General features: G+C 42.2%; 2 protein-coding genes across 5 annotated transcripts in view; one reads left to right on the plus strand and one right to left on the minus strand.

Annotated features, from left to right (window-relative positions):
- LOC118091644 (phenolphthiocerol/phthiocerol polyketide synthase subunit C-like) overlaps positions 1–7,212 on the plus strand; it is a 16,331-nt gene extending 9,119 nt beyond the window's left edge. For all 4 annotated transcript variants that reach the window (XM_060280853.1, XM_035128755.2, XM_035128754.2 and 1 more), the window contains 3 exons: positions 2–205; positions 1,152–1,333; positions 1,663–7,212. In XM_060280853.1, the coding sequence (XP_060136836.1) occupies positions 2–205; positions 1,152–1,333; positions 1,663–7,191 (5,915 nt within the window). In that variant the 3' untranslated portion in view covers positions 7,192–7,212. The remainder of the gene's footprint in view (position 1; positions 206–1,151; positions 1,334–1,662) is intronic.
- Positions 1–14,651, minus strand: part of LOC118092105 (patched domain-containing protein 3-like) — a 47,061-nt gene continuing 32,410 nt past the window's right edge. Inside the window, exon 4 of the mRNA XM_060280855.1 lies at positions 1–14,651. This exon is cut by the window's right edge and continues 23,028 nt beyond it. The gene's annotated coding sequence lies outside the window, so the exon portion shown is untranslated.

Below are 14,651 nucleotides of genomic sequence, written 5' to 3' on the forward strand. Positions count from 1 at the left end.
GGTATGATGAATCAAGACTACAGGCTAATGAGTGGCAGAAACGTCACTGAAGCAAGCCACTATGATGGCACTGGGACAGCAATGAGCATAGCTGCTAACCGGATTTCATATACATTTAACCTGACTGGGCCATCGGTTGCTATCGACACGGCTTGCTCCTCATTTAATTATGCTTTGCACTTTGCTTTGCATGCAATTAAACAAGGTAATTAGATCTAATAGTTTTTCATTCGTTCATATTTTTCCTTTCCTCTAAGGACCTCAAAGTGGCAAACAAGTCCCCACTCCATGCGATATTGGCTCTCATATTTTATTCCCCAACTAGCAGCATGAGTTGCAAGGCACAGTAAAATATTGGGATATGTTTCTGGAAAGGTCTGAAGTTAGTATGTTGTGAAAGCCTCCCCCCCCCAACCCCCCAGCCTTCTGAAGGCCACAGGCACAGGCACTCACAAATAAGACTGACATATTTCAAAGTATAATTCTGGGATTTATTCCTTACACTATGCTTATTGCGGACCAGTTATATTATGTCATGTCACACAGGGTGCATTTTGTAATTTAGGGATGTTGCCTCACAGACCATAAACTCCAATAGGCAAGCATTGAATGGAAGTGAGAGAGAAAAGAGCTTATAGGAATGATATAGCTAACCATAAGTTAGGGAAATAATTTTATATTAATTTAGTGACAAGATGTAGACATTTGCTTTACTCACACTAGAACATTTTAAAGAGAACAACAGATTTGCCCCCAGAAACAATGAGAGACTTACTGTTGTGTGTCGAGACCACCTCCTCATTGATGAATGAGGCACAAGGACACAGATATTAGGTTAAATGTTATTGGGCGAGTTTAGGCCACAACTTTATTGGTTACAGAATGTGAGCGGTATTCGCTTATGCATTGGATTGACCCGACTTTATCTGACTCCTGCCCCTCACGCAGGGAGTCCGGAAAGAGTCAACCATGGCCCAAGCCCTGCCCTGGGCTTCAGACAAGATCCACACCCCCGGATCCCTTTAACAGAATACCCTTAAGTTTGGAGGGGCAGGTAGATGTGTGTGTTTGTATACCAATGTAATCTTTTCAGAAGACTAAATACTGAGCCTCATGCTGAACAGAAATGCATTCATTATTTTACCCTACAGGAGACTGCGAAGCTGCTCTTTGTGGAGGAGTGAGCTGCATAATGGAACCACAGGTCTTCGTAGCTCTTAGTAAAGCAAAGATGCTATCCCCTGAAGGAGTCAGCAAACCCTTTTCTATAAAAGCCGATGGCTATGGACGGGGAGAAGGTTGTGGAGTTATTTTGCTGAAATCGTTAAAGAAGGTATGAGTATAGAAACGGGACTGGCTGTGTTTGTCATCCCAACTTTAAGAAGAGCCAGTGTGGTGTGCGGCTAAGAGCGGTAGACTCGTAATCTGGGGAACCGGGTTCACGTCTCCGCTCCTCCACATGCAGCTGCTGGGTGACCTTGGGCTAGTCACACTTCTCTGAAGTCTCTCAGCCCCACCCACCTCACAGAGTGTTTGTTGTAGGGGAGGAAGGGAAAGGAGAATGTTAGCCGCTTTGAGACTCCTTCGGGCAGTGATAAAGCGGGATATCAAATCCAAACTCTTCTTCTTCTTCTTTACCTCTTTTCATCTTCTTTAAAATAGGCGCAGGAAGACTTCAACAAAATATGGGGTGTCATCAGCATGAGTGCAGTCAACCAGAATGGAAGATCTGTCACACCGATCACCAGACCATCTCAAGAGGAACAGGAGAAGTTGCTGCTCAGCATCTACCCAGATCGTGTTGATCCATCTGTTGTGCAATATATTGAAGCACATGGCACAGGGACACCTGCAGGAGATCCTGTTGAGGCAGAGAGCTTAAGTAATGTCATTGGTAAAAATAGGTCTCCTAATCTGCCCCCTCTCAAGATTGGCTCCGTTAAAGGGAACATTGGGCACACAGAGTCAGCTGCTGGGGCAGCAAGCTTAATCAAAGTTCTTCTCATGATGCACCATGGGAAGATAGTCCCATCCTTGCACTTTTCAGAGAGCACCAGCAGCATAAATACAGAGAAATTGAATCTCTCCATCCCAACAACAGTGGAGAAGTGGGAGGAGTCCAGTGATTTCGGCAGAGTTGCTGGGATCAACTGTTTTGGATTTGGGGGCACCAATGCCCATGTGGTTGTCAGACAGTTTAAACAAACCCAGGTCATTTCTCCAGTCCGAAGGCCTCTCGAATTATTTGTCATTTCGGCAGCTTCAGGAAATTCTCTCAAACAGGCGATAGAAGACACAACTAGACACATCAGCACAAGTGATTCTGTAACACTCCCAAATCTGGCCTATACATCAGCTTGTAGAAGAAGCCATATAAACTATAAGTACAGAAAAGCCTTTGTGGCATCTTCACTACAGAAACTAGAGCAACAGCTTTCCCCTGCGGCTGAATTGGAAACAGCTCCGCTGAAGAAACCGCCAGAGTTAATTTTTGTATTCTGTGGTAACGGTCTGGGTCTGAAAGGGATACCTGAGATATTGCTACAGTCTGAGCCAGTGTTTAGAGACAAATGCAAAGAAATAGAAAGGCTGTTTCTAGAATACCTTCCCACAGGAATCCTAAAATCAAAAGAAAATGAATACAAAGATTTGTCCAGGCCTGAAGTTGCCCAGCCCTTGCTCTTTACACTGCAGGTGGCCTTGGTTACACTCCTGCGACACTGGGGCATTAAGCCAATTGCTGCTGTTGGCCATTCAGTTGGCGAAGTAGCTGCTGCCCATTGTGCTGGACTGATTTCCCTGAAAGATGCTATCAAAGTCATCTACCACAGGAGCAGGCTGCAGGCTAAAGTCACTGGAGGGAGAATGCTGGTGGTTGGCAACATTCCCGTTGCGGAGTTGTCAGCAGCCCTTGGTGAATATTCCGGGAAAGTCTGCGTTGCAGCGTTTAACAGTCCTTTGTCTTGCACATTATCAGGAGATGAAGCGTCTGTCCACGCCATTCAGAAAGATCTGGCTGAGCACTTCAGTAAAAGAAACATCTTTCTTCATGTTTTAAATGTGCCAGCTGCATATCACAGCCAAATGATGGATCCAGTACTAACTGAGGTAGTAGAAAATCTATCAGAATTGAAGAAAGGGAAGCCAGAGATTGACCTAATTTCCACAGCAACAGGGAAGGCCGTTTCAGATGGTGATTTTGTTACAGGTACCTACTGGGCCAGACAGCTTCGGGATCCTGTTTTTTTTGCAGAGGCTATAACAACTGCAGCAAAAAGCAGAGATGATCCTGTATTTGTGGAAATTGGTCCCCAGAGTGCACTGAAAAGATATATAATTGAAGCATTAGGGACACAAGCTAAAGTTTTTCCTTCCTTGCACCTTGACAAAGAGTATATGACACTTCTCACACTTGTTAAAGGCCTTTTTGAATTGGGAGTCAATCCAGATTGGGAGCACATCTATGCAGGATATCAGAGTGTACCAGCAGCCTATCCCAGGTATCAATTTGATCACAAGAAGCTCATGTCATTTTTAAACGTGCTCCAGCAGCCAACTCAAACCAAGCCGAACACAAACCACCTGTCAATTCATAATGTCAGCAATGACAGTTCAGAATTCAAGTATTCCATATCTCAAACAGTGACTCCATATCTGTACGAGCACAAGCTCAATGGTGTTGCTCTGGTTCCTGGTGCCTTTTTTGTTGAACTTGCTTTGTCAGCTGTGATGGCTAGCTCAGGAAGGAAGGAGCCCTTAAGTTTGTCTCAGATGAGCGTGAAGTTTGAATCGCCTTGTGTTTTAAGTGAAAATTCTCATGATTTGAAGCTAAAAGTGGTATCACAAAAGGAAACAAAATATTTCAAAATACTGTCCTCATCTGGCGCGGTATATGCATCTGGACAGACCACATGGAACCAAGAAACCTTTCTTGAAGAAAATCACATTTCATATAGACATGTTTCTCAGCGGTGTAAATCAATTGTCAGAAAGGATGAAATATACGAAGCATTATCTCGTTTTGGATTTCAGTATGATTCAGTATTCAAGCAGCTATGTGATTTGTTTTATTGTGAAGAACTGAAGGAAGCCATAACCACCATTAAGGTGAACGAACAAACCAGGGAAGAACTGCACAAGTATTTTATTCACCCAGTGATATTAGACTGCTTTCTGCAAATGACTGCTGTGATGACCACAAAAACCAGGAACAACTGTACAGGGTTTCCTTCCAACATAGGCAGCCTTGTAATTGTCCGACCTTTGGAAGAGGAAATGATGATATATCTGAAAACAAGTAAGTCTACTGAGAACTATGTAGAGTTTTGTGGATGCTTCACAGATAAACAAGGCTCTGTTTTGGTTGAGATTAAACGTGTTGGGATCACTCTTCTGAAGAGAACGTCCAATAGTGGTGGTGATTTCCTTTTTGAAAATCAGTGGGAAGAGGTAACCCCTTCCTGGATTATCCAAACCTCAGGAGATGTGCCCAGAGCTGCAGTGTTTGCTGACAAAACTGGTGTTTCTCAACAGCTAAAAAAATATTTACATAAAGATTCTAGGTTTTTGATGTATGAAGACTGGGAGCGATTACTGGTGCTAGGAAGCTCAAATTCAGCTGCTCAGGACAAAATTAGGCTAGATGTACAAGACTACAGTGATGTTTTGTTTATGTGGGGAATTCAAAGATTAAATGGAGAAAATCCTGAGAGTGTTGTTGCAAGCTTATCCAAATGTTGTGAAGCTTTCCGGCAACTTGTCATTGCATTGAGGGAGAAGAACAGTCGTGGTTCCATCAAGATAATTACGTATAGAGCAACAGGCAGGAATGTAGACCACATTAACCCTGGCTTGGCTTTGTATGGCATGGTAAGATCCTGCATTCTTGAAGCTACTGAAATCACATTTCAGATTATTGATATCGGTTCAACAAGTACAAGGGACATAGCAATTTTAGCAGATGTTTTAGTAGAATATGAAGCAGATAAATATGCTGAAGTCTGGATTAATCAGGGGAGAATTTACACTTCTGAAATTAGATGCACACAGGTTAATGATATGTCCTATAATGATCCTTCCCAGTCTCTTCAAGAGTCTGAGCTGTCAACTTTTTACACTTCTGAGCCTCATGAAGTAAGACATCTAATTGCCGAGCCAGCTGACCACATTGATATTTCTCTTGATAATCACAACGTTGAAGTGCAAGTTGAGAAAATATGTATCCATTCTGAAGACTATTATCCTGTTAGTGTTTCCAGCTGTAACTTTGGAAACACATTATACTGGAATTCACAGACCATTGATAAATACAAGTTCTTGGCTCTGGACTACAGTGGGACGGTGGTTGCAACAGGCAGTGATGTAAAAAAGATCAAAGTGGGAGATCATATTGTTTCATGCTACCCAGTGGCTGCATCTTCAAGAATCAGGATTCCAGAAGCAGTGTGTTTCAAAACCCAGAAATTTCCATGCTTTCAAACTGTACCCTGTGTCTCCTTCTTCAGGATAGGATGGGAAATTTTGCACCAGATGTTACCAAAGATGAAACGGAATAGATGTTTAGGCATTATTTCTGATGAACCACAGTCGGTTTTGTGTAAAGTGCTTGCTTTGTCAGCTCGGGAATTGGGCTGGAACACCTTATGTACAGCACTTGACAGCAGCCTGGAAAAAAGAGTAGCTCAATGCAATGCCCTTGTCTTTCTGCCCTTCCTAGAAAGATTACCCAAAGATGTCTTAGTCCGTCTTTCACATCTTCAGGATGTTGTGGTAATCGATGGGAACCACCATTCTGAACACTTGCGAACTCTAATTGGAAGTGGTCATGAAAACTTTCAAATTCGTATTCTCAGTCTTGCAGCCATTTTTCAGAAATCATCGCTGAAACATTTCCACAAGCCTTTCAGTAACTGGTTGAAATCAATGCCACTCAGGCAATTCAAGGACTTGCCTTTTTCCGTTTTTCAGCAGACAGAAAACAGTGAGAGCATAGACACAATAACATCCTACTTTACCTGTAAGGCTGTCTCATTTGCTGTGCTGAAAAGCAATGGGCAGAACAGGCATATTTCTGACATACCAGTGCATGAAGCAAAGCGGAAGATGTTTAAGCAGAATGCTGTTTACATAGTCGCAGGAGGACTCACTGGGCTTGGCTATGAAACTGTTAGATTTATTGCTCAAAATGGAGGAGGATGCATCGCGATCCTTTCAAGGAGAAAGCCCAGCATTGAAAAGCAGAAGGAAATAAGTGATTTGCAGATTCAGAACAAGTGGAGCAATATCATCAGTCTGCAGTGCAATGTGACTTTTTGGCCTGAGGTTGAGAAAGCAATCAGTTCAATCAGCAAAATCTTTCCAAAGTGTCCAATCAAAGGTGTTTTCCACAGTGCTGTGGTTTTGCATGATGGGCGCATTGAAAATATGACCCTATCTAGCTTTGAGAAAGTTTTAAGCCCAAAGGTTGCTGGTGCCATCAATCTGCACCATGCCACTCAGGGACAGGCTCTTGATTATTTTGTATGTTATTCATCTGTTGCTTCCTTTCTTGGAAGTTCATTGCAAGCAAACTATGCTGCTGCCAATTCCTTCCTGGACCTTTTCTGCCAATTCAGAAGAAACTCTGGACTGTCAGGACAATCCATCAACTGGGGTGCCTTGAATCTGGGACTACTAGAAGATCAAAATCAACTTCAAAAATTGGTGGAATCAAAGGGTATATCAATTCTACAAGTGGATGAGATCTATGAGAATCTTAAAACAAGCTTAACCCTGAACCACCCTCAGCAAGCTGTGGTGAAGCTGAACTTCAAAACAATGCTCAACCATTACTATCGTCAAATTCCAGCAATCAGAAGTCGCATGCATACTATTATGATAGAACAATTTGGCAGTCAGGCTGAGCTTTTTGAACAAGCCATGCCCAAGGATTTGGCTGCACTAAAATCTGAAGACTATATCATATCATTGGTGAGTCAGCTCACTAGTACAGATCCAAGTGACATTGAAGTGAATACACCCCTTTTGTCCCTTGGCATAGATTCCATGTTGGCCATGACTCTGCACAATCTAATTTATCTTGAACAAAAGGTTGATATACCACTTGTGAAAGTTCTTGATCCTCATAGCACAGTGTTTAGTTTAACGCTGCTTTTAGATGAATGTTCTAAGGAACCTGGGAAACCTGAGTGATTCCTGAGGGGGAAATGAACTGTGAGTTGAAACCTGAAATATCTTTTCCTAGCTTCAGTGTTGATTTTATTTGTGTCATTTTTTAAAAATCTAATTTTTCTATTAATAGTGACCCTCAACAAGAACCATAATTTGGATGAACTAAATAGATGTATCGGTAATTATATTATTAGTTAGTGCCAACTGCTATTTCACCACAGACACCGGTAATCATTCAAATCTGCTGACAGTTAAGCTTTTCATGTGAGGGATTATCTTTCCAGACACAGGCTGTGCTTTAAAACTCTGTCTCCAAGCATGTGTGGTTTTTGCCCTGGAGCTTTCCCTGCAAAATTCCACTCTTTAGCACTCAATCGGTGCACATGTCAATTCAGGCTTTCAGTGGGTTGAAGTTTGCTTTGATTGAGTGCTAAAATGCAGGTTTTCATAGGGAAAACTCCGCAGCAAAAAAATAAGGGCTGCTCCGACATGGAGCTTTAAAGTACGGTACTGTATGGAAAGAGCAGATGAACGGTTGATAATCCCAGAGGGTCCTGAAACAGCTTACTCTGAACCGTTTTGGGGGCATTCTTTGTTTGCCCTTCCTAATGTTTTGGCATGCTTAATACAAGTAAAGTGGTTTATGGGGATCACTCGCCCTTTATGAAAGCGTGCAGAGGCTGAGCTTGAGTTTGAACATTAAACGCAGGATTTTAAAATGAATGTAAAATGTGTTTCTGATATATTTTTTAATCTACAAGTCATTTGCCACATTACAGTATGTTTTGTATGTTTATCTTCTCCCTTTTGAAAACGGATCAAGGAAATTCAAATAACCATTACATAAATAGCATTTTTCATTGTGATCTCTCAGTTTCCAAGGGAGATACAACATAGTGCTTTGCTTCTGCCTCTCCTGGGTCTTAAAAAAATTGGAATGAGCAGAGGGCTGTATTTGGAGTTCAGTCCTCACTGCCATTGGCTGCCTTCATTCCCAGGTCTGTATGCAATGTAATTAACATTACACTTTCTATATATTTTGCAGACTTTGGAGGTTAATACCACATTAGTTAACTTTGCACATTGTGTTTAAAATTGTGAAGTACATATTTTTTTTCAGATTTTTAATGTGGAATACGTTTTTACCTACATTACTACTTTGTAATTGCATATTTTATATTTTTATGCTATATAATGAAGTCATCTTGCTTTATTACTACTTTGCATCAAAAATAGCCATTATTACTCTTTGTGTTCAAATAAAATAAATTGTTTTTAATCAGTTAATAAAGGTGTACTTGTTTTTAATCAGGTGTACTTTTATGCAATTAAATGGAATGTTTATTCTTAATACAAAAAGAGGGGTGTGTTATTTCAGATTTTTGTTGAAGGGGGGACAAGACTCTCAGCATGTTTTAAAGATTCTTTGTAGGTATATTCAATATTACTTTAGTAAGAATTCTTGCATTACAAAATAGATTTCGTTTTTTTCATCTGATACATATAGATTCTTATACATGTGAGTGTACAAGGAAGAAATTTATGTTTAGTGCAGAACAGGGATGGGAAAACTGCAACTCTTCAACTATTGCTGGACTCCAATTCTTATCTGTTCCAACCAGCAGGGTCAATGGTCAGGGCTAATGGGAGCTCAAGCCCAGCAATGCCAGGCTGGGGACCAGCTCCCCATCCTTGCTGCAGGACTTGTGAGCTTACCACGGCCCTAGTGGGGATTCTTTCTGCATCTCAGTCAGGGTACTGATTCCTGAGGGTAGCTCATCCACTGAAGCCTCTTAACATTGAGTAAAGTGGTACCTCTACTTACGAATGACTCGACTTACGAATGTTTCTACTTACGAATGGAGCTCCGTCCGCCATCTTGGATGCTGTTTAGATAGGATTTTTTCTACTTACGAATTTTTAGATAGGACTTATGAATTTTTTCTCCCAATGCATTCCTATGGGATCCGACTTACAATTTTTTTCGACTTACAAATGTGCGTTCGGAACGCATTAAATTTGTAAGTAGAGGTACCACTGTATGTCCAATGGACATTGTCCATTCCATTACAGGGGATTTGATAATGGTTTCTCCTTTATAATGGGTCCTCCTTTATAATGGAGAAAGGCAGCCTAGAAATGGAAGAAATCACATTGTGTCATTGATACAACGAATGTGGGTGGAATAAGGCCTATTTACCAAGGACAGAGTGCAGCAGGGCTTATTCTAAACTACCCCCCCAATAGTAGTTCCCCTTCCTCAAACCTTTAGTAAACAGAAGAAAAGGGGGTGGTTAAATGAAAATTATCAGCAAAAGAAAGGAAGAAATAGACTGCAAGGCTGAGGAAATCATTGGTGGCAAGGAAAAAATAGGTACACAAAAGAAGAATTCATTGGATGCCAAGTTACAGGTTTGGGGCAAGTTCTCTTTGGTTCACTCATGTGCCCAACTGCACAAAAAATTATTTCACACTCTTCCTCTTTTTCTTTTTCTACACAGCACAAAATGTGTCTATCTGCATATTAGAATAAACCATGCATAAGTGACAGTCCATAAGTTACAGAGCACAGATGACTTAATCATGGCCGGATCAATGTTTTCTAAGGCACGTTGCTGTAGATATCTAATTAAGGCCCAGCCAACCAGTCATTTCTAGTAAAATGGCTTGAAAACATGTAAACAATATGAATATACAGGTAAGCTGTTCTGATATGACTGACATTTTTTGTTCCACTGAGCATCGTAGGAGAGGTATGTTCCACTGAGCATCGTAGGAGAGCTATGTTAGTGAACATTGGCCTTATTAGTTAACTTTTACCGGTATGTGCACAGATGTTCACCCCTAAATGCCAGACACTGAATAAAAACAACAGAGGATGTGCAGTGCCTATGCACTCTGTTGTTGACGTTACCAGAGAGATCTGTGCAGCTGCATAATTTTTGTGGTAGTATGAATATTTGTAAGAGTGGAATGGGGGATAGAAGTTGTTTATCTTCTTTTTTGCTATAAGCCCTAATCTCATCACATATTGCTTTAATTAATTTCTTAATTTTCTGACACCCTGAGTAAAGAATTACTTTTAATTGTCAGTACTATTTGTAAACTGATAGTGTAAGGGGGTGGGCTTACAGGGAGCAGTCATCCCCCATCAAATCCAGCTCCTCAAACGGCTCGGACAGCAGCGGAAGGGAAGGAGAAAGGAAGGAGGAAGTGAGATGAGCAGGCCAGGGCTCACACAGCATACAAGAGCCCTTCCTGCAGCATGTGATACCAGCGAGGAAGGAAGGGCCGCAGAAAGTTCCAGCGGGGAAACAGCAGAGGGGCGTCCTTTCAAATTCACCCTGGAACTGAGGCGATCAACGGCTCGCAAACCAAGGGGGAGGAGATTTGGGGTCCCCAAACTACTCTGCTGGGGGAGGAGCCGAAAAGCGCCATTGGGAGAATCTGATAGCACTGAGTAGACATGTTTTCATGAAGCTCTTGCATTGTCCAAAGCTTTCACAATAAAAGCATTAAAGACAAGATGGTTTGGAGTGTCGTTGCTCAAGGGTAGCCAGCAACCGCCCTGACAGATAGGTTTATTGTACTTGTGCAACCAAAAAGTCCCAAGTTCCCAGAAAAGTACTTTTATACAAAGCTAGTAAATGCATATTAATAATGGTGAATACAACAACAGAAACAATGAAAGGGGGGTGCACTGTGGCAGAGAAATGTGACAACAATTCTGCTGATGTGGCCAACAGAAAATATCTGTATACAAACCTGACACTTAGATTTCTGACAACAAGCGGAGACTGAAATGGAAACTATAGGTTTCTTTGTGCTGTTCCAAGAGACTGAGGCTATGTACACATCAGTGGCTTAGAATCATAGAATTATAGAGTTGAAAGGTCTCTTAGGGTCATCTAGTCCAACCCCCTGCAACGCAGGAATCTCAACTAAAGCATCCATGACAGATGGCCACCAAACCAAAAAAGTTTTCCCCGCCACTGTTGCATTTCAAGTCATGTTTGCATGTTTCTGTGCACACCAGAGACGGGGCAGAGATGTGCATTACCTGTTTGGTCTCCCCATCCCTGCAAACCCTACCCCATGCCACTTCTAATCATGAAGCTGTCTCATCTGCACATGCACAATGTTGGTTTCAAATGCACACACCTCAGCTTAACTGCGAAGTGAATATGGTGTTTCAACTAGGTGGAAGCTGACCAAGCTACAAAAGTACCTGGGTGGGGTGGGGGGAAGGAGGTGGCCTGTGTGTTTTTCTGTGGTACGAATGGATGTTTGTGGGGTGGGGGGCAGAATGGATGAATAGGCTGGGACTCACAGGGAAGAGGGTGGGGCAGGGAGAGGGAGGGAGAACAAGCAGGGGCGGAGGAAGGGGGTGTGGTGGGGGCAGGCCACCCTGGGTGTCACCACTGAGGGGGTGACAAAATGTCAGGCGGCATTCATCACGAGGCCTGCAACACACCCAAGCAACGCGTCATTCCTAGGAGTGACATAGTGCCTTGGGCGCCCGTAGGGTCTGCGCTGCCCCAAACAGTCCGCCTGCCACCATGCCCTCAGCTGTAGGGTGGCTGAGTAGGAGGAGGCAGGCAGACTCCCTGGAGCTGCTGGCCCCACCCCCACAAGCTGCTGGTCCCGCCCCACGGGTGCAGGTCACGCGTGCTGCCCCAGTCACCTGATCAGCTTCCTCCGCCGCTGAGAGCAAGCATGAGGAGGGAAATAGAAATGGATAGCTGCTGACTGCTATGTGACTCCCACCACCAGGGGTGAAACTAGGCTTTATTTCACCCAGGTCAAAGACCCAGTTGGGCACACCCCATGCACTTTTATGTACACACACACAGGCTGGGAGCCTCAAATGTGCCCCCTCTGGAGACTTCGCCCGGGGCAAGCAACCTGAATAATCCCCCCCCTGTAGTTACAGCTCTGCCTACCTCCACTTTCCCCCAAGGGCTGCAGCCCTCAACCCACAAAAAGTTGATTACTTATTTTAAAAACACACAGGGACATGACTGGCAATTATACATTTAGCATTATATCTAGTTTGACACTGAGGAATGCTTTCGGTTGGTAAGGGGGCTGGTCAGGGTGGAGATGGCATATACAGACAACTGGCTCTCTTTCCTTAACATATATGAGTTGCAGCAACTGACCAGTAAAAACCAATCTCTGCCTATTACAATATGGGACACTTATAATTATGATAGTGTTACGCACTGTGCTAAAAAAGTAAGATTTATTTATCTTGCCTAGGATCTCATTATTCATTTGGTGGTCTGAGGCTGTTGCTTCTGCCGCAACAATCTTATCTTTCTAAATCCTATTCATGTTTCATTAGCTTCTGTGATCTCTGAATGTTGAAAGACAGTTTTACGGCAGTGTACAAAACCACGTGCTCTTTACTTGCCAATTAAGCATTATACCTGATCTGGTATAACCAGACAGCCTAGCCTGAATGCGTCTAGAAAATCTGAAGGACAACTAAGGAAGCCATCGGATTTTGTACAGAGAGTAAGGACTGGAGATTCGTTGACAATGTACTGTTACTGATACAGTAATTGATTCTTATAAAGAGCACATGGAACCTGGGAAATCCATGCCTAAGGTAGGTGTTATTGAAAGAGAGGAAGTATTTGCTGCAGAAACAAACAAAATGGAGATGTGCATTTAAAAAAAGCATGGGCTTTATATATGTGTGCTTGTGTTTGTTGTATGGTATATCTTAAACATGTAAACAGAATGCTACAAGCTGTTCTCTATACTACTATTGTACATTATGTGTATGTCTTGCAAGCTTTCTGTTTATGTGAGTATCTGCTTATAATGTTTGGTGTGTGTGTGTGTGTAATGTAGATTTAACAATCCAGTCTTTTCTACTTGGAAAAGATAACATTCTGTTCTGTAGCTATACAGTTACACTCTGATTAATTTGAACATGACTTTTATTGACAATATTTTGGAGAAAAGGGCACCCAGGACCAGTTTGCTCCCATCACACATAGGTGGTGTATATATATCTAACGCATGCACATCAGAAGTTATCTGAAATCATAAAGTCGTTGAGCAGATAATATTTTACTTGTGTGTTGCTTGCTAACTACTTGTAGAAACTTACATAATATGCTTTATTTACACCTACAAAGTTATTCAGCTGCTTTTTTCAATGTGCCCAGGATGCTTTTATTGAAGATGGCTCAGTAACAGTTTTTCCATAATAAGATCTTCTTTTCGTTTTATAGGGAGGCATAACAATTGTTTCATAATTTCCATAAGGATATTGGGCATGATCCAGCCAAACTGAGTACTGGCACCTTTTTTTTTCTTTAACAAATGCACTGATCTTAATGCTATATGATATACTTAGGATAAAGATGCATATTTGCAGGCATATGTGTCCCAGAGAACATGAGTAGAGCAAGCGGAATTGCCCTTTAGCTGAAGCATGATACTGCAGGAATTTCAAAGCCTGGCGCCTTCAAAATTACATATTTATAGGTGCCAGGGGAAAACATTCCTCTTCACCCAGGCCTTTTGAACTGTGTGGGGCAAGAGCGCCAGCTCCTGGGGGCCAAGGAACTGTGGGTCCCCTGAACTGTTTTTTAAGGAGCCAGCCCCCCCCTCAATGTTCAGAGGGCTCCCTCAATCCTCCGGAGAAGGTGAGGGGCAGGGGGATATTGCTGTGTTTCTTATTACGTTATGTACTTCTGTGTTTTTATATTGTAAACTGCCCGGTGATCCTTGGATTAAGAAAGTTATATACATTTAATAAATAAATTTTTATACACTTTCCAGTGCAATTGCCCATCACTCCCCTTATCCCAAAATTCTAGCTTTTTTGGTGTGTGGGGAGTCGGTTTGTTGTGCAAGAGCACCCAATCAACTTTAATTGTGCAGCCTGAATTTTCTGGTATGTGATTGAAGCCTATCCAAAAATAGCAAGTCTGGAATAACCCCTGGTACAGTTTTACAAAACTTTCCAGAGGCATCTGTTAGCCACTGTCAGAAACAAAATGCTGGTGTGCAAACAGGAGAGCTTCTATGCTCTTCTGAAAACATCTTATTTGTGTGGGAGCTGGGAGGATCCTCAGGTTCATTACGCTGTGACTACATTGTTAATCATCAGTTAAAGGAAGAGACTCCATCTCAAAGGGAGGATGCCTCCAACCTCTGCTCTTGCCACAGCAGAACTGCTGCATTCCTAAACTGTTGGTAGCTGTTTCTGCAAGTTGGTTACAATAATCGTCTCACGCCTTAATGTACTGATACTCAATTATGATTTGTCATTATAGAAAAATTGTCCTGGGGAGTAAGGAATTAAAATTGTTGTTTTAAATGTCAATAGCACAATGCAGAAATAGACCAGGTTGAAATTTCTGCAAAGGGCGAAGTATAGGCGCTTACACAACAATTGTTTAACATTAACATAAACAGCCTGTTGCAAACAAGGCAAGTGTGAAATAGTTCAAAGAGAA

The sequence above is a fragment of the Zootoca vivipara genome, chromosome 12 (genome assembly GCF_963506605.1).
Source record: "Zootoca vivipara chromosome 12, rZooViv1.1, whole genome shotgun sequence".
Taxonomy (NCBI): Eukaryota; Metazoa; Chordata; class Lepidosauria; order Squamata; family Lacertidae; genus Zootoca; species Zootoca vivipara.